Genomic DNA, 20,477 nt, shown 5'->3' on the forward strand with positions numbered 1-20,477 from the left:
AAAAATCTTTTTTACTCGAAAAATGCAACAGAAGCAGTGGAAAACAGATTAGTCTGTCCGTTTAGACCCCGGTACAAATTAAAAATAAAAAACATTATAAGAAATTGACCATATGAAAATGACATTACAAGGAGTTTCATCATGGTTTATTCAAAATGCAAAAACTCTGGACTCCATCACAATAAGCCACCATAAAGTGGCTTTAGGATCTCTGCTCAGATTCAGATTTTATAAAAATACATGCATACACACACACACACACATATAATATACATATACACATCATGTGATATGTATCAAATTATAATGTATCATGGTTCATGATAATGTATATGAAGCAGCACAACTGATTTCAACATTGACAGAGTCCTGATCTATTTCATAAAAATACATGCATCATATTAGAATGATTTATGAAGGATCATGTGACACTGAAGACTGGAGTAATGATTTTGAACTGTATATATGTGTATTTTTTGTTCAATATGACAATATTAGAGCTTGATTACAAATGATGCACAAAATATTCCTTTCACAAGTCATATTGACCTCACATACTAAAAATTGTTGGTCACATTAGGAATGACGGCACAATTTTGAAACAATTTTCATACAAAATATAACATAATTGTTTATTTCATGTCTTTAGATTATAATTTAAAACATATACCCCCGGTTTCACAGACAAGGCTTAAACCTAGTCTCAGACTACAATGCATTTCAGTGTTTTAACTGAAAGAAACTTGCACTGATTGATCTTAAAATATGTCAGTGCACTTGTTTTGTCTCGAGATGCACAAGAGTAATGCTATTTTCTAAGGCACGTTTATAAATGACATTTAAATGTCCTAATTGAACTATGGCCTAATCCTAGCTTAACCTAAACCCTGTCTGTGAAACCAGGCCATATAATGATTAATATTTCCTAACTAGCTAACTAACTAACTATGAAAAGTAGCCAAATAAATTATAAAGACATTTTTAATGTCACATTCAAGTCAAGTCAAGTCAAGTCTGCTTTATTGTCAATTCTTCCACATGTACAGCACATACACACAGCATTATTATTCATATAATAATTACCTTGTCACGTTCATTAATAATGTTTATGCTTTTACTTTACTCTGGTATTTTGGTACATTGGTAAATTGTAGTTCTCATGGTATTTTTGGTGAGGGACTGAGCGGTCGTCCGGTGACGCTGCTGTCCCACATGACAACAAGTTTCTCACATCTCCCCCTCGCGGTTCATGAGTTCAGTGATGGTGGAAAATGGCGGCTAGATGAGTCTCTCCACTACTACAGAGAAAAGAAAAAGTGTGTGGAAAAACTCTGGATATATATTTGGAATATCGACAACAACACTCACGGGCGTCTCACAACACCTTCATCAGTGAGGATGTCGCGCTGGGTGCCCACGAAGAAGGAGAAGTATGGAGTAGGTGAGTAGAGAAGAACCAAACTTCTTCATGTCCCATTACAAAAGTTTTGGGAGAAATTGTGATTCGAGTTTCTCTGTTTCCCGGCTGGCTTGGCTTATGTAAGGAGGTTTATGACTGTGGGTCAGTGTATTCGGTGTATTTGAGATATGTGTGTGAGTGTGTTTGTAATGTTTTTTGGTGGAGATTGACACACAGACGCGCCTAGTTCCAGTGTTTCCTGCGCGGCGGCCTGAATGGAGCTGATGGATATATTGTTGCTCATTGTTAGTCGCGCGCTGATACTTTGTAACAACGTTTCGCGCCGATGCGTTCTAAAGTTTCGTTCTTAATGCGTTTCCCGCGGAAGATTCTGAACGGGTTACATTCTTCCAGCCGCTGCTGCTTTCAGTCGCCCGATTGTTTCGTTTATGTCCCAGAGTTCCCACTGTCATGGATAACCTGGAAATGTTAGGATATTTAAAAACCGTGATTTTCATTCACACAATTGTTACAAAAGTTTTGGGAGAAATTGTGATTCGAGTTTCTCTGTTTCCCGGCTGGCTTGGCTTATGTAAGGAGGTTTATGACTGTGGGTCAGTGTATTCGGTGTATTTGAGATATGTGTGAGTGTGTTTGTAATGTTTTTTGGTGGAGATTGACACACAGACGCGCCTAGTTCCAGTGTTTCCTGCGCGGCGGCCTGAATGGAGCTGATGGATATATTGTTGCTCATTGTTAGTCGCGCGCTGATACTTTGTAACAACGTTTCGCGCCGATGCCTTCTAAAGTTTCGTTCTTAATGCGTTTCCCGCGGAAGATTCTGAACGGGTTACATTCTTCCAGCCGCTGCTGCTTTCAGTCGCCCGATTGTTTCGTTTATGTCCCAGAGTTCCCACTGTCATGGATAACCTGGAAATGTTAGGATATTTAAAAACCGTGGTTTTCATTCACACAATTTCTGTAGTGAATATACGTGGCCTAAAATAGGACACACAGTGAACTGAAATGCTAATAAATCCGAATCTAATGACTGGAAAACTGATGCAAAGTTATTGGTCGACAGGCGTGGGAAGCGTGATGTAAACAAATTCGTTTTATTGGGCTACTATATACGTGTATTTGCTCTCGTCGTGGTTTTTTTTAAGACTTTAGCGAATTTTGCATAAATATTGTGTAAACTAATTTGTGTTTTGTGCACACATCACATTCAGCTCTGAAATACTTCATTCTGATTGGTTAGCATCATTGGGCAGCAAGTTTGTGTCATGATTTCAGGCTCTGCTTGCATACATATTTGTGCAAGTTTCACGTCTTTCTGCTTTATTCCTCTCCTTTCTCCTCTCTTACTGTACATAAAAAAACTACTGTGTTTCTATAATGTGTCCAAATATGTTTAGAACTAGATGTTAATCAAACGCATCAGTAGTAAATGAAAACCGAACTATATTTTCCTGGCGTTTCTTCCTTCTCATATGTAATGCTAGACTGGATTGTTTTCATGCTATTCGTTGTGCTTTGCTTCATTCCTCCAGCTGTGATCGACAGCTCTGAGTTGACATGGCGTGAAGTATTGCACTGGATGATGTAGAAGCTTGTTCTTAATATCCAGGTGATAAAATCCTGCTATATAAAGTCAGAATTCTAAGGGGGGAAAAAGACAGTGTTTGTGAGAGATAAAATTAAAATTCAGAAAAAAAAGTTCCTATTATTATTATTGTTGTTGTTGTTATTACTAATTTATTTAATTTCTTTGCAGAAACTTCCACAGGCTGATGATGTTGGTGTTTTCTAACTGAACTGTTTCCGTGAACATCCATAGTAGTAGTTAATATATCAAAAGTTCACTTAGAAAGTCCCTGAGAAGATCGGGTTTTTAAGTGATGCATGGATATAAAAGAATCTTAATTCCATCTCAACTGGACAAGAACTTTATGGGTTGCATTAAATGTTGGATCAGTAGATTCTTCTTCAAAGATTTCATCAGGATAACCCCTAAAATCAGTCATAACTCTAACTCTGTGAAGTTGGAAACTCTGTGGTTTTCAAGGTCATTTCATTGATGCTGCAATCAAAAAACTTAAACTGGAATGGAGACAGTGACTCTGAGATGATTAAACAGTGTTGGGTTTGTAGTTAAAATTAAACTTTCTAAATCAAAACACACTAGCTGTAGTTAACGTTCACTCATATCTTCTCAGCATAGTTCTGCATTAATCATGCTTAAAACACAAACCAGTCACATTTGTCAGTTTATGGTTTTGAAAGTAATGGGTTAATTTTCATGTCCTCTTTTTTTTTCGGATCCTCCGCGCACCTCTGTCTCTCTGCATGAGTAAGTCTTGTGGTATTAGAGGAAGTGTTCTCCGAAAGAGGTGCGCTGCTTACGCACTGCCGTCCCATAAGAGTTTCCAAAGCAACTTTAATAGGCTTTGTGTGTGTAGTTTGTTCCTTTCATTCAGGCCTTGAGCAGAACAGCAGTGAAGTTTGCTTTGAGAGCTCTGCACGAAGATGGCTGGCTGAGAGAGACGAAGGTGCTGTTGTTGCATGAACAATAAAATGTTCATTAAAATGACTATTTCCCACATGAAACTTCTCAGATATGCATGCATGCATATTCACCATATTAAAAATCATAGTATTTTTCAGCCTTTTTTTATCTGCAATCTGTCTTGTCATTTATTTATTTGCTCAGAAATGCCGTTTTTATAGAGAAACCATCATTATAACCAAACATGTTGTAGCCACTTAGATTCAAAATTGTGTAGTTGCAAATATTCAAGACAAGTCTTTCGCTAAATTAACTCATTATATTAAATGATTTTCTTTTATATGCATCAATATATTAATACATATTTGCAATATTAAAATATATTATAAATGTTTTAAATATATTTGTATAAAAACATTTTAATATATGATCAATTCATATTAAAATATATTTATTTAATATAATGTTATTTAAAGGCAGCTGTGAGCATTTAAATTGAATCAGTTTCGAATCAATTTAAGTGATTCATTGAAATTAATCTGAAGTTTAAATTAGAGACTATATGAAAACATTTACTTTTTCATACTTAAAAGACAAGCAGATATTGTAACTATTTAATCAAACATATTTGTGTAACATTTGTAAGTCACTGTGAATCTATATCATGAATACTCATTATTTCCATGCAGGTGACTGATATTTCACGTTTTCATTTTGTTTTCTGCATGAATCATTTCTGAGGTTTTGTTTCCTTCTCTTGTTTTGGTTAGTCGTTTTAATAACCTGATTCTTGTGATGGTAATTTAAAACCAGTTAAGCTGTAACCTGTCTTCTCAGGTTTGGGTTGTGCCTGGCAACATTTGCATATCTGAAGCATTACTTTATGATGTGCTTGCCAACAAATTAATGCTTGTGTTAATTTGGATGATTATATACCTTTCTGATTGAAGGCATGGACGTAAACATTTGTTGAAAAATTTAACGAGAACCAGCTGTTTGGAATTGCATCCAGTTCTGGAAGGCATCTTGGAAAAGGTGCCAGCTCTGCACTTCCATAAGAAGTTTGGCACATGCTGAAATTCAGTTTTTCAGTGTTTTTGTGTTTGTGATTAGTCTTTTGAAAGGTCGTCTCTGATCTGGAGCTGGTTGGAGAGGCTCAGCTGTACTTCCTGCATCCTGTAAATATTCTGGCATTTTACAGACATGTTTGGAATATTTGTACGGCTCACCAAAAAACGAGACGCCTCAGTCACCCACAGGCCATCTCAACAGCAACAGACACTTAAAGGGACAGCGTCTTTTTTTTTTTTTTGAGCAGTAGTTCACCCCAAATTGAAAATTTGCTGATCATTTACTCACCCACAGGCCATCCAAGATGTAGATGAGTTTGTTTCTTCATCAGATTTGGAGAAATGTAGCATTGCATCACTTGCATATTTGTATAAAAACATTTTAATATATGATCAATTCATATTAAAATATATTTATTTAATATAATGTTATTTAAAGGCAGCTGTGAGCATTTAAATTGAATCAGTTTCGAATCAATTTAAGTGATTCATTGAAATTAATCTGAAGTTTAAATTAGAGACTATATGAAAACATTTACTTTTTCATACTTAAAAGACAAGCAGATATTGTAACTATTTAATCAAACATATTTGTGTAACATTTGTAAGTCACTGTGAATCTATATCATGAATACTCATTATTTCCATGCAGGTGACTGATATTTCACGTTTTCATTTTGTTTTCTGCATGAATCATTTCTGAGGTTTTGTTTCCTTCTCTTGTTTTGGTTAGTCGTTTTAATAACCTGATTCTTGTGATGGTAATTTAAAACCAGTTAAGCTGTAACCTGTCTTCTCAGGTTTGGGTTGTGCCTGGCAACATTTGCATATCTGAAGCATTACTTTATGATGTGCTTGCCAACAAATTAATGCTTGTGTTAATTTGGATGATTATATACCTTTCTGATTGAAGGCATGGACGTAAACATTTGTTGAAAAATTTAACGAGAACCAGCTGTTTGGAATTGCATCCAGTTCTGGAAGGCATCTTGGAAAAGGTGCCAGCTCTGCACTTCCATAAGAAGTTTGGCACATGCTGAAATTCAGTTTTTCAGTGTTTTTGTGTTTGTGATTAGTCTTTTGAAAGGTCGTCTCTGATCTGGAGCTGGTTGGAGAGGCTCAGCTGTACTTCCTGCATCCTGTAAATATTCTGGCATTTTACAGACATGTTTGGAATATTTGTACGGCTCACCAAAAAACGAGACGCCTCAGTCACCCACAGGCCATCTCAACAGCAACAGACACTTAAAGGGACAGCGTCTTTTTTTTTTTTTTGAGCAGTAGTTCACCCCAAATTGAAAATTTGCTGATCATTTACTCACCCACAGGCCATCCAAGATGTAGATGAGTTTGTTTCTTCATCAGATTTGGAGAAATGTAGCATTGCATCACTTGCTCACCAGTGGATCCTCTGCAGTGAATGGGTGCCGTCAGAATGAGAGTCCAAACAGCTGATAAAAACATCACAATAATCCACAAGTGATACACACCACTCCAGTCCATCAAATAGCTGCGTGTTTGTAAGAAACAAATCCATCATTAAGACATTTTTAACTAACCATTGCTTCTGGTTAAAATACAAGTCGTCTATCCATAATATTGCTTTCTCCAGTGAAGAGCTGTCTTTTCTGAATCAGGAGAGAAATCTGCACAGATTAAGCACTGTTTACAAGCCAAAACAGCTCTAAACAAATATGTGGGTGGATTTTGATGTGAAAGACAACAGGAGATAGACTTTTTCCACTGGATTATGGATTATGAACTTGTATCTTGGCCCAACGCTACATTTTGAAGTTTAAAATGTCTTCATGATGGATTTGTTTCTTAAAAAGACACAGCTTTTCACTTCACATGACGGCACCCATTCACTGCAGAGGATCCATTGGTGAACAAGTGATGCAATGCTACATTTCTCCAAATCTGTTCTGATGAAGAAACAAACTCATCTACATTTTGGATTGTCTGAGGGTAAATGTTTATAAAACTTTCATTTTTGGGCGAACTACGCTTTAAAAACCTTGCAAAGCAACTGCTTTGTAACAAGAACTGTGTCTTTTCCGAAATGTAAAAATGTGTATTTTTGGGCATGTTTTTCTTTTTGTTCGTTGTTTTGTTCTTTCTCTTTCATTCTTTCTGTCATAACTTCAGATCTGTCATCCGGCAGAATAACACGTCGTTTGATTGGTGACATTCTCACATTTGTAGATTTATGCTTTATGCTGCTTGTCTTCACGTAACAATCTTGAAGACAGAAGCATGCAAATGTCATATCGGTTACCCCATATTTGCAGTTGCGATCAAACAAGTGTTTGGAGTTCGACTCTGCTCATTGTGTGCATATGAAATATGCCGAGCTGTGGGGAGATGCCGCTGTTTTCCTGTCCTACATTTCTGTCACGTTACCGTCAGTCTAATCCCTTTTGATTAAAGCTGAAGTGTTGTGTTGTAAATACAGCAGCATTAATATGCCATAACACACAGATGAGAGCGATTCCTTGAATTTGGAGAGGAGGATGAAAGACTTCTCTTCACCTTCTTACTGTTTGTCGATCCTTTGAGACTTTAGCTAAATAACAACTGAAAGATTTTTCTTGCTTTATGAGTGATTTCTTTTTGTGTGCCACTGTAGAGCCGGCGTGTGCTTTTTCATATTGACAAGCCTTAATCAATCCAGCTCAGAGAAACCAGAGATTAGTCCAAGAAGTAGATTTTCAGAACAGCTGTAGCCTGTGCAAAACCTTATAGGGTGCAGTCACTTTGTTTTTGTGGTTACTAGGGTGTTGTGGATGGTTGCTTGGGCATTGCCCTGCGTAAGGTGTTCTGAGTAGTTTCTAGGGCTTTGCTAGGGCATTGCTATGTTAATAATAATAATAAGAACAACAAAATAAATATTACTATTGCAATATTTCACTGTATAATGAAATCAAGTGTTTTAAGAATATATGTGACGATAAACAAAAATAAATATTATTATTAGGACTATTTCACTGTAAACTAAAAAAATTAAGTATTAAAAAAATAATTTTGCAGTACAACTGTAAAATTACAATACTATTATTTATTATCTTAATTTTAAATGTTGACCGCAAGCTTGCATGAAAGTTTACTTGAAATTTAAGTTTATCCTATCTATTCTAAGTAAATGCTCTAGATCTTATTGTGAACAATTCATTAATGCATATTAGGGCTGCACGATAAATCGCATGCGATATTTAAAGCGCATCTTGTCAGAAAGCCAGTTCTGTAATCAGCGGTAAATCTCCATCACGTGCGTGCCGTTGTTCACTGACGAGCTGTGCAAAACCACGTTCATATTCGCGCGATTTTTTGCACAGCTCGTCAGTGAACAACGGCACGCACGTGATGGAGATTTACCGCTGATTACAGAACCAGCTTTACTGATAAGATGCGTGTTAAATATCGAATGCGATTTATCGTGCAGCCCTATTGCATATGATTCTTTTTTTTCTTTATTTTTAATTTACTGTAAATTTTTATCAATGTCATAACTGGACCTTCTGGTGATGTCTCCAATCATTTACTCCACTTAAACCCGCCTACTGCAAGCTCACATTCATCTCTTTTCAAATTCAAATTTTGTTTGTCACATTACATAACCATACATCTGCCTCCATTTTTGAGTGCCACACCCACATCTCAACATCCAATCAACAGCATTTCTTCTTCAATAATACATTACTTTTGGATGTATATGAAAATAACCTGCATGTCTTTGCAGACTCCACTGAAAATGAACCGTACTGTACTGAAGAGCATGAGAGCTGAAAATGACTGGTTGACTTGAGTCCTTACAAACTGATACTTATCTCTCTGTTGTTATCACTCTCTCTCTGGCTGTAGACTGTGTTGTTTACGTCGGTATCCTGGCGGTTTCTGCAGCGGTGGACAGGATCGCTCTCCCCAACACTTTGGTTCCCCAGATAAGGAAATGCCACTTCCTTTGGCTTCAGTAAAGCCGCCAGTGAGAAGTGCAGTTTGACTGAAGACAATAGTTCTGTTTGTACTCTCACACACAAGCGTATAATCTCTCATTATCTCCAGTGTGCTCCTGATTAACCTCAACCACAGTCTGGTCTGCGTTTGGACCCTGTTGGATGAGAAGTGTCAGTGACAGCAATGATCAGTCATGATGACACAATTTCGTGACTTGACTGCTTTTTTAACTTTGAAATATTTCACACCAAACAAAGTTTATCAGATGTGCCAACCAGATTAGATGCAGCGTAATTTACGGCACTGTAATTTGTGTCAACGCTGTACACTAAAATAGCGTGATGTAAAGATACAAAATTTAACATTTAATTTAGTAATTCATCTATAAATCATTGTAAAAATAAATAAATAGAATTTAATTTTGATTGAAACCTGCTGAGTATTAAATATTGTATTTTATTGTATGAAGACCATTAGCATATAGCAACACAAACTATGTTATATCAAAGTAAAAAAAAATAAAGCGGTCAGAAAATTTTATTTTATGGCAATGTGACATTGCACATATATTGTATTAAATAGTTAAATTAGTTAGATTGAATTTGTCATTTATAACATTTCATTTAGTAATTTTTTAAAATCAAATCATGATAGAAAATTAATAACTTTTTTTTATCTAGTTCAATTTCTTTTATTTGTCATTAGAGCCCAGCTGATATGGGTTTTTTGGGGCTGATACCGATACCGATATTAGGGAGTAAAAAAAGGCAGATGTTCTTTGTGCATATTATAGTATAGTACCAGTCAAAAGTTTGGACACTTTCCCATTCGTGTGTCCAAACATTTGACTGGTACTATATATAGAATACAGTATATACATAAACGGAATATATATACATAAACACATTTTTTGCAATGATCACTCAAATGTGGTGATCAAACACTTATAATGACGTGACAGAGATATGTAATGGAGGCAGGGCATTTAACAATTTAACAGTAAACTTTATTGTCCAAAATGAGTCTGACATCAGTGCACTGAATAGTAAAGTTGAAGTTTATTCAACATTAATTCAATTAAATTCCATTCAACTTTATTCCGTTTAAGTTTATTTCACTTCGGAACATTCATTCACGGATTTGCGCTACTGTCTTCACACACAGATGAAACTTACTAGAGAAGTGTGACATAATATACCTCTGTTAATAAATACAAAATAAATTCACGTCTCTCGCACTTTAATGCCCTTTGAATGTAACGTGTATGTTCCCTTGGAACTGGAATCATGGCGGAATTTCATGTGAAGTCCACTTTGCAGGGCACTTACGGTCAAATAACCACCCGTAAATTTAACCACCCGTAACTCCCGAACCCCGGGGGCTATCGACGCGGCAGTGGTCTCATTCGAAAGCGGGCCTCTAGACGTACAATCAGTTCAAGTTCAAGAGGGTTCCTCGAGCTGAAGGGATCCCCCGAATTTGGTGCGGATTTGCAACGCCGTTACGGAGATATGGCCGTTCAAAGTTTCAATGGTTTTCCATAGACATAAGCTTTAAAGCGTTTCATCCAGTAGCAAACAATGGAGTGTGCTCTGCTGGACAAACTAAGTAATTACACCATTTCAAGTGTTTTATCTGCGTTATATGCTCTGTAAAAAAAAAATTCATATCGGCGGCATATTCGCCGATATATATCGGCGACAGGCTCATATCGGCTGATAATATCGGCAAAACGATATATCGGTCGGGCTCTAGTATCTTGTATGAAGCTCGAACTTGTATATTTTTATTTGAATGAGTCAGAAGTCCCCAAGTAGACCTGCCAACTGCTGACAGATTTCAACCTAAACCAGTGTGAATGTCCTAAATCCAGGTCTCTGGTATATGTGGATGTGTGTTATCATTTTAAAACATGTGCTTCTGGACAGCGTTTGCGATGTAATACCTCTTTACAGTTGTATTTCTCAGTCTGAAGTAAGGCAGCGCATGATGCTGGCCTGTAGATTAGTCTCCCTTAGAGACGTGTGAGTTATTCTTAATAGATTTTCAACATGAATTTTGAATAATCTGGGGATTATGGAGTCGAGTTATGTGATGATATGAGCTTTGGTCTGAGAAGATGTGATAACTGGATTTCTCAGAGGGGAAACGCTCGGGGTTTAGGGTACAGGAATATTGCTGGAATATAAAATCCCTCCCATTTAGAGTCTTTTTAATACATGTGTGGTGATCCAATAAAATATGTAATGCATCTCTTTTTTTTGTATGTTTCTCAGTCAGGGGGGGGGGGATTACAGCGGTCTGGGGAGCACAAGCACAAAATGAACAAACAAAAGCATGAAAACAATGAAAATTTAGTTATTTCTGCTGTTTCGTGGCTTAATCTTGTAGACTATGTTGCATAGAATTGTAGGTTCATTTGGTTGTGATACAAAAAGTTTTCAATAAGGTCTCATTACGGTTTTAACTCAATTTTCAATGTAGTTCTATAATCTAGGTATTTTTTTTTATAGGTTTGTCATTTAAATTTGTGCAAATTGATGTCGTTAAGCTAGGGCTGGACGATATGGCCAAAATTTATATCACGATATATTTCTTAATTTCGGTCGATACGATATAATTCCGATATCGATATGAACACTATTTATCTGAAATAGAAATCTTTTGTAACATTATAAATGCCTTTATCATCACTTTTGATCAATTTTAAGCATCCTTGCTAAATAAAAGTATTAATTTCTATAATTTCTTTCCCCAAAAAATAATACAAATTATACTGAATGGAATAGTGTATAATGTTACAAAAGCTTTTTATGTCAGATAAATGCTGATCTTTCTATTCATCAAAGAATCCTGAAAAAAAATGTACTCAACTGTTTTAAATATTGATAATCAGCAAATCAGCATATTAGAATGATTTCTGAAGGATCATGTGACACTGAAGACTGGAGTAATGATGCTGAAAATTTACCTATGTATGATCACAGGAATAAATTACATCTGTTCATAAAAATCTTACTGTTCAAAAACTTTTGACTGGTAGTGTAGGCTGATTATTCTTATAGATTGAAACAAATGTGCTTCAGCCAGAAAAAAGGGTATGAAAAGTGCTCCGAAAAACTGCTCGCTGCAGAAAACAAAAAAATTGAACAACAACAAAAACTGGAAATGTTGCTGGAGACGGGCTTATTTAAAATGAAAACTCATTCTCTGCCAGCAGGAGGCGCTTTTAGAGTGATAAAACTAGCGGTTTCTCCAGTAATGGCTGTAATCAAAGCAGCTCCGCTCATGAATGCGCCCCCCTAAAATAATGGCAGGGGAAACACTGTAGATTATTTAAATTTTAGTTTGTTATTTTAGAACATCAAGATAAACTAAACAAAATGTGCAATGTTGCCTTAAACTAGCTGAAATAATTAAATGTAAGTTTTTTTTATGTTATATATTCTATTTGAAATCAGTTATGTTTTAAACCGCTATTATGTAACTCCATGATGTCTATCATTTCATAAATTCACTTTTGGTGGGAAGAAAAACACCACTTAAAGGGGTCATATGGTGTTGCTAAAAATAACATTATTTTGTGTATTTGGTGTAATGAAATGTGTTTATGCAGTTTAAAGTAAAAAAAACACATTATTTTCCACATACTGTTTCTCCTCTATGCCCCGCCTTTCTGAAACGCGTCGATATTTACAAAGCTCATCAGCCTGAAAAGCGAGGTGTGCTCTGATTGGCCAGCTATCCAGTGTGTTGTGATTGGCCAATCTTACGTCCCTTACCATATTGTGATGCCCTGTCCGGCCGGAGCGTCGAGACAAAAACATTAAAACCCATAACAAACGAGGCATTTGTTGCATCCAGTGGGGAGATAATTACAGATTATAATGACTTATACTGTCTTTTTACATGTTGCGTTGCATCGCGCCGCATAAACATAAAACCATGTCTGCATTTGTGATCGGAGAAATGACAAACAACAAGCCCTACTCTACACTGCCCAAAACTCGCGATTGAATCGTCAGTGGCAAATCCTTTAAATAAAAACATACTTACAGTCTGTGAGTCAGAACAGCCGGCATTGTAGTCTACTCTACCAGGATCAGGAAACAGTCCTCCATAAAATGTGCTGCACACATCTGAATATTTGGGTTGAAGTGTTCTGGAACAGTGTTGTAAATACAACTTAACCACTGATTTCTAGTCGTGTCCTCTTTTGGAAGACCAAACAAAGTAGTTTCGCTTGAGAATGGCGCGGCCGGCAAATTCAACGAAGGAGCGGCTGGAGGGCTTGCGGCAACCACATGTGACGACCCCGGGCTGGGGTCCGCTTCATCCACGGTGAAAGCCGATTCGGCGATCCACAGCGCGAAGTTGATGTATTTTTCTCAGCGACCAGCACAGATCAGCTCCAGGCTTGACGAAGCGGATATCCTCCACTTTTAGAAGACCAAACTAAGTAGTTTCGCTTTCACAACGAAACACACAGCGTCTCCACGACATGGCGGCGGCAACAGCAATACTACAGCGAGAATAAAAGTTACGCCGCCTTTCTTTGCGTGAACATTTGGCCGGCGTTATGCAAATCTTCCCACATCGTGATGTAGACATGTGGGGGCGTGTAAGAACGAGGCGTTTTAGGTAGGCGTGGCTGACTCTTAACTTTTATAAAGAATATCTCTTTGGATTTGAGATAGTCTTTGCAACTTTACAGATCTTCTTTATGCACCAAGAGCTTGTAACACTCCAAAGAGAAAGGAAAAATTGAAATCGCATCATATGACCCTTTTAACCTGTGGCATTGACTGAGTTTTAATGTTAATCTGTTCATAAAACTCAGCATTTTGTCAGAAATTGTGTGTGTGTGTATTGATTGTGTTTTTTGAAGGCCTCAGTTGTCCTGCTGGTGTCTGATCTAAGTCTCTCCTCTGGACAGATGGTTGATGCTGTGCTATTGACTGTGAAATAAAGGGTCATTACCCTGCAGGGGACACACACACACACACACGTTCGGTAAAGAAGGCTGTTCTTACCCCATTCATACAACCCAGCCATTGTGACAGATGGGCAGATATGAACATCATCTCTGGCATATTTAACACACCCCATCCCGTCAGCAGAGATGAGTCTGTGGTCTTTGTTTGGATCCAGTTCAGCCACTTCGGAGACAAGACAGAGCAGAATTAAAGAGAAAACCATGTCAGACCATTAGGTCAAACGTAAAAGTGCAAATGTCCTGGAGACTTTCAGCAGTGAGTCTGAATTAAATTTTTTTTCAAAATGTGAAACTACCTCTGAATCCATAAATCTGCACATTAGCAGTTGCGAACAGATACCTTTGGGTCCAACACATTTGTTTTTTACAGCTGCGTTGAACATTGAGTGTTTTTGGAGTTAACGTTTAAAAGAAAGTTAGCTTTGTTTTTACTGTTGTGAATAGCTGGTTGTGATTCTTATATCCGTCTTGCAGACAGTTTAGATTTTTTACGTTTTTGATAGAAGTCTTTTCTGTTCATCAAGGCTGCAGTTATTTGATCAAAAATGGTAAAAACAGTAATATTGTGAAATATTATTAAAATTTTAAATGGCTGTTTTCTTTATTACTATACAGCATATTACAATGTAATTTATTTCTGTGATGCAAAGCTAAATTTTCAGCATCATTACTCCAGTCTTCAGTGTCACATGATCCTTCAGAAATCATTCTAATATGCTGATTTGCTGCTCAAGAAAAATTTCTGATTGTTATCAATGTTGAAAACAGTTGTGCTGATTAATACCTTTGTGGAAGTCATGATATATTTGTTTTCAGGTTTCTTTGATTCTGTGCTTCTGTTATTTTTAACTAATGTTTCACTGGCTAAACAATGAGGCCCCCATGAGTCCCCTGATAGCATCCTCTATCAAACATGCTCCAGCTTTGGGCCTGTCAGAAAGCACCATGCTAGTAAATGTCAAAGATGAAATGCTGGCATCTTCATGACTGACAGAGATTAATGAGCCCTCTCTGGGCTTCAGAGGCGCCCCATCCTCTGCTCACGGCTTTGCTGTACCTGTGAGAGACAGAGCAAACAGGGATGAGCTGTAATAGTGCTGTTCTACTGAGAATTGTTGAGCGAGTGTGTGTTTTGTGTGGTCGATTTGAGACTCGTCATGTCAGTGGTGTTTCATGAATTGGTCTATTGTGTGTGTAGATGCAACAGACCTGTGTGACATCTCTTACTAGATGCCCAACAGGGCTATTGTTCCTACCTACACGTCATCCTGATGAACATATACGATACACTGTCACACCAGCTTTTTGACATTTAAACTACCTGTTAAATTTGTTTGCTTATTTATATAATGTTTATTTATTTTTATTAAATGCATTTTTCTTTATTTTTCTTCTTCTTATTAATAGACTATTAATTATTATGAATTTATTTTCTTTATTTTTATATTTATTAAATTATTTCGTTTTTATTATTTGTAAAATAATATATATTTTTTACAAACTATTTGGAATTAAACAATAAACTATTTTTATATAATTTTTATATAATAATATCATATTTAATTCAGTAAATCCTAGGAAGTTGAATTTACTTTAGTCTAAAATAAATCTTAATTTCTTTCCAGACTAGTAGTAACTCTTCTAAAACTTTTCATACAATGAAAGTGAATAAGGTCAGATACTTTCAAGCTCTAAAAAAAAAAAAAAGACAAACTGACACTTGAAAGCTGCCATAAAAGTTATCTGAAGTCTTCTGAAGTCATACAATAGCTTTGTCTGAGGACATTTTAAGCGTTATCTTATGATTTTTTTTCAGTGAATAATTAATTGCCTTTATATTGTGCACTATATTGCATTACATTAAGTTTTTTGAAGTCATACAAATGTTATGAACAACTTCATGATGCTTTTATGGTGGCTTTTGCCAATGGTGGTTGATAGTTGATAGTTGTGGTCTCTACTGGTTTGAAACGAAGGCGAGCAACTTGCAGAATGATAATTTTTTGGTGATATCTTTAAAATGAGTAATGTATTATGAGATTCTGTCATTGTTTTATTGTGTGCAGGCCTGAAGTGAACTCATTGTTGTGCACTGAACAACGGTTGCTGATGACTCAGGGCTTTGAGCGAATCATCAAAATGTGTGCTTTTCCTCACCACTTGCAAAATAGAGCTGCAGCTCGCACAAATGTGCTGTTTGTCAAACTGCTGTTTAGACCAGATTTCATGACTGATATTCATAGAAAAGACCAGGAGGGTTAACCGTCTCATTATGTGTGAAATATCGAGCAGGGATTCTATTTGTGAGTGTTTGGGTCAGGATTTTCAGTTTGTCTCTTTCTTTTTTTGTCCCTTTGACTTTTAAAGAGGCTCTTGAAAATGTCTGAGGGCTTTTAAGAAGTGTTTGGCCTCAAGAGCCTTTGTTGCTGCTGCTGCTTTTGTCCTGTTGTTTGGGGTTGTTTGTGTGTTCTGTGACTTCAGCTTTTTATGAAAGGTTTGAGTAAAAAAAAAAAATCTCAGTCTCTGAATTTATTGTGAGTTTACTTGACCATATAATTTTTTTATGTTGATTGACATATCAATAATATCATCATGGCCTGATTTTCATGATCTAGTCAAAAGCTGATATTCAGTTTCCCTCAGGATATGTTGCATTATGGTTAGTTAGTTAAATATAACATACAATTTTAATGCTTTAAGTGCGATGTGTCTCATAAGTTTGTCTAGTCTAGCACTTTTTATTTATTTATTTTTATTAGTTTTTAGCTTTTCTTTTTTTATTTATAATTTTTTTTTTTGTAAATATTCAAATGTTAAATGTTAAATTTTTTTTTTTACATTTTATTTTATTCACTTCATTCAGTCAATTCGCTTAATTTCCGGTATGTTGCTGGTATTATAGATATTTTAAATCAAGTATTTTAAGACTGCAATTTAGGTTTATAAGTAAATATAAATAAAAAAAGAAAAGCCAAAAAACTAATAAAAATAAATAAATAAAAAGTGCTAGACTAGACAAACCTGAGACACATCGCACTTAAAGCATTACAATTGTATGTTATATTTAACTAAGTAACCATAATGCAACATATCCTGAGGGGAGCTAGAAAGGGCTCCTCATAGTACTGCTGTTGTTAGTGACAACGCACGCAACATGGAGGTGGCAGTGAGAGAAGCCGGGTTGTCACCGCATATTAAGTGTTTCGCGCACACATTGAATCTTGCATCGCAAGCAGGTTTAAATGTTTCTTGCGTCAGTCGCTTGCTTGGTCGCGTGAAAAAAGTTGTGGCTTTTTTTCACCGCAGTGCCACAGCAACAGCTGTGCTCGCGGAAAAGCAAAAGATGCTTGAGATCACATCACATAAGCTTATCATGGATGTGGTAACACGATGGAACAGCTCCATTTTAAATTGTGTTCAAAATATCGTGTTATATATCATATCGTGAACCCAGTATCGAGATGCATACCGTATCGTGACCTGAGCATATCGTTACACCCCTATTAATTAGGCATGGGCCGGTAATATATATTAATTAGGCATGGGCCGGTATGAGATTTTGACGTTATGATAGCCTTAAGCAAAAATTTCACGGTATTGCCGTTTTCCACTGAACACAATATAGGATAATATTAGGTAGAATTTATTTTTTCTTCGATTTGTTTCCTAAAAAGAAGAAAAATAAAGACTGACATCTTTATTTAACCTAAATCTGTAATTACAGTTATTTAATTTTAGTTATATAATTCATATACATATCATTTATATCATTTCATATCATTTAGTTATATAATTTAATATACATCATTTGATTTAATAATAACCCAATTTGAAGCAAAAACAATGTTCTGACTAGCTTTGTGAAATTATACTACATGCCTGAACGAAGCAAACAGCAGAAGCTCTGAATGAGACGCAGACGCTTCTGGAACAGCAGATACAGTGTTTCCTTGTTTACTGCTGTAAACACCGCAGCACTGCGCTGAAACACTGCTTTAATATGAACTATACAGAGACGAGATGAAAAGAGAATACCATCTAAACTTTTCTGAAGACAGTCAGTTCCCCTCAGAAACAAATTCATATAAACCCACACATCAATATTGAGGATTTTCTTCCAATAGTTCGTGCATCATGAACAGTGAGTGATCTGCCTGCTACAGTATTTTTCTCTGTGCGTCCGTCTTCAGCGTCTCTGGCCTGTGTTAACAGGCGTTTACAGACTTATATTTTCACATAAATGACATTTTGGAAAATGATTGCATTGCAACGCAGTTTGTGCAAGTCCAGAACAGAGATGAGTTGCAATAAGAGAGAGAAATAAAGGGTAATCGGCCCATGCCATATATATATATATATATATATATATATATATATATACATATATACATATATACATATATACATATACAGTATATATCGGTATCGACACTGACTGTAGGCCAAAATGATTTGAAAAAAATCGGGATATCGGCAAACTCTCATATTATGCATCTCTAATTGAAATATAATTCCTAATATAAAATAAAATATTAAATAAAAATGTCAATTAAATTATGTATTTTTTTTTTATTGTTTATTTAAATAAATTAAAACACCGCCATGACCATAATTGACCTAAAAGTGAAAACTGGTTGTAGATGAATAGTTATGTGCTAACGTCCACTATTGTGCTTGATGAGAACGCACTGCTGGTTTGCCTTACGTTACATGTTTCGTAAAGCAGCGACTTGTGAAACCTTTATTTACAGAGTGACAGTGGAGCTCATTATCTCCCAGAGTTCCCTGAGCTCATTAAAAACGTGCTTTTGATTGGCTGACATGATGATAAATGTCCAGCATTAACCCCTCCTCTTCTGTCTCTTGTCATCCTTTCTTTTTAATTCTACTTTATTGCTTAACTGGGATCCAGGGGCCAGAATCCATTAAGAGAGTTTAAGAGAGAGCGGCGCTCTGTGAGGTGATGCTGTGAGGACGTTGATCTGGTCAGGATGGTCACTCGCTCTCAGCCAGGGGGTTTTCTCATGTGGCATTTACACACACTATAAAAAGACATGGTTAATTAGTTTCATCCGTGTTTCGCTCCCGTCTCATTAATGCAGGATATTCTGGAGAGACTGCAGGCAGGAGTGCACAATTACCTCTTCTGAATTGTGTTTTTCTTTGTATAATCAGAAGATTTTTTCTTTACATGTGTTGACCTTGGATTGACCTTTTTATGCCATACAATATGCAATTTAATGTACAGTGACAATAAGTGGATTTACCAGCCTTAATAGTGTAATGATTTCCATGAGTGTATTCGCTCTATTTTATGATGTACAGTTTTCTCTTGTGCTCACCAAAGCTGCATTTATTTGATCAAAAATAGTTAAAAACTGTAAAATTGTGAAAAATCATCACGATTGAAAACGTCTTTTTTCTATGTGAATATATTGTAAAATGTGATTTATTCCTGTAATCAAAGCTGAATTTTCAGCATCATTACTCTTCATTCACTCTCATTACAGTCTTCAGTGTGTCACATGATCATTATAGATAAACCTGTGGTCCATGACACTGTCTGCATGATCTGACACCCGAAACACTGTAACCACAGTATAAAAATGTGGCTATAAAGTAGGGCTGTGTATTGGCAAGAATCTGGCGATACGATACGCATCACGATACATGGGTTGCGATATGATATGTTACGATACATTGCGATACTGTAAGCAAGGCGATATATTGGGATATTTCTTTATTTTAGGAATAGGATATATTTTTAGGAAAGCTGTCATTAAGAATACACCACCATATGCAAACCTTAGCAATAAATAAATAAATAAATAAATTTAACCAGAACACAGTCCAGTCCATGGATCATTCAACGTTATTGAACCACTTTTTGTGCAGTACGAGTAAAGGGGGAAAAATTAAAGGATCCTTTAGTTAAATGTATAATATGTATAAAATGTATTTTATAAAAAGACCATCTCTTTTTAGACCCTGCTTTAAAGGTTCACACAGTTTAAATTTGTTAAGTTAAACATACAATGTCATAACATTTTGATCTGAACAAAATAATTACATCTGCTTAATATCAATGAAAAATAAAGTGCTTACAGGATTCTTAAAGAAAACAAAAAAATTTTAAATGATAAAATAAATACAGATCTTGAACATTCTCAACCTTTCAACTTGGATTTCACCGGTTTTTCAGTTTATATTTATGTTCTGTGTGGAATTGCCGAGACCGCGACGCGAGCACCACCCCAACGGCACAAAACATCCCCACCACGAGAGAAAGCTGCAGCCGCGTGGCGACCCTACCGCCCTTTTGTTACCGTCACACGGGACGTGGCAAGCAGCGGAACCGAGGCGGAGCCCCCGCCACAGTCCCGGGGTGGACATTAAAAGCCCAAATGACGCCACACTTGAGCTTTGTACACCGAAATGGGAACTGGAACAATTCTTTCATCCTCCATTACTAGCAGCGAACTATAGGGTCCAGAGTTTTTGTACGCAAAGAAAACAAGAAAATAAAACAAAAATAACGACTTTATTCAA

At 36.2% G+C, this 20,477-nt stretch overlaps 1 protein-coding gene across 1 annotated transcript in view; it reads left to right on the forward strand.

The window, feature by feature from the left end:
- Positions 1-1,158: 1,158 nt before the first annotated feature.
- The window catches only part of dock1 (dedicator of cytokinesis 1), a 270,237-nt gene continuing 250,918 nt past the window's right edge, over positions 1,159-20,477 (forward strand). Inside the window, exon 1 of the mRNA XM_016230377.1 lies at positions 1,159-1,441. Coding sequence (XP_016085863.1) covers positions 1,213-1,441 — 229 coding nt within the window. The 5' untranslated portion in view covers positions 1,159-1,212. The remainder of the gene's footprint in view (positions 1,442-20,477) is intronic.

This window comes from Sinocyclocheilus grahami, unplaced genomic scaffold, assembly GCF_001515645.1.
Source record: "Sinocyclocheilus grahami isolate Dianchi unplaced genomic scaffold, SAMN03320097.WGS_v1.1 scaffold369.1, whole genome shotgun sequence".
Taxonomy (NCBI): domain Eukaryota; kingdom Metazoa; phylum Chordata; class Actinopteri; order Cypriniformes; family Cyprinidae; genus Sinocyclocheilus; species Sinocyclocheilus grahami.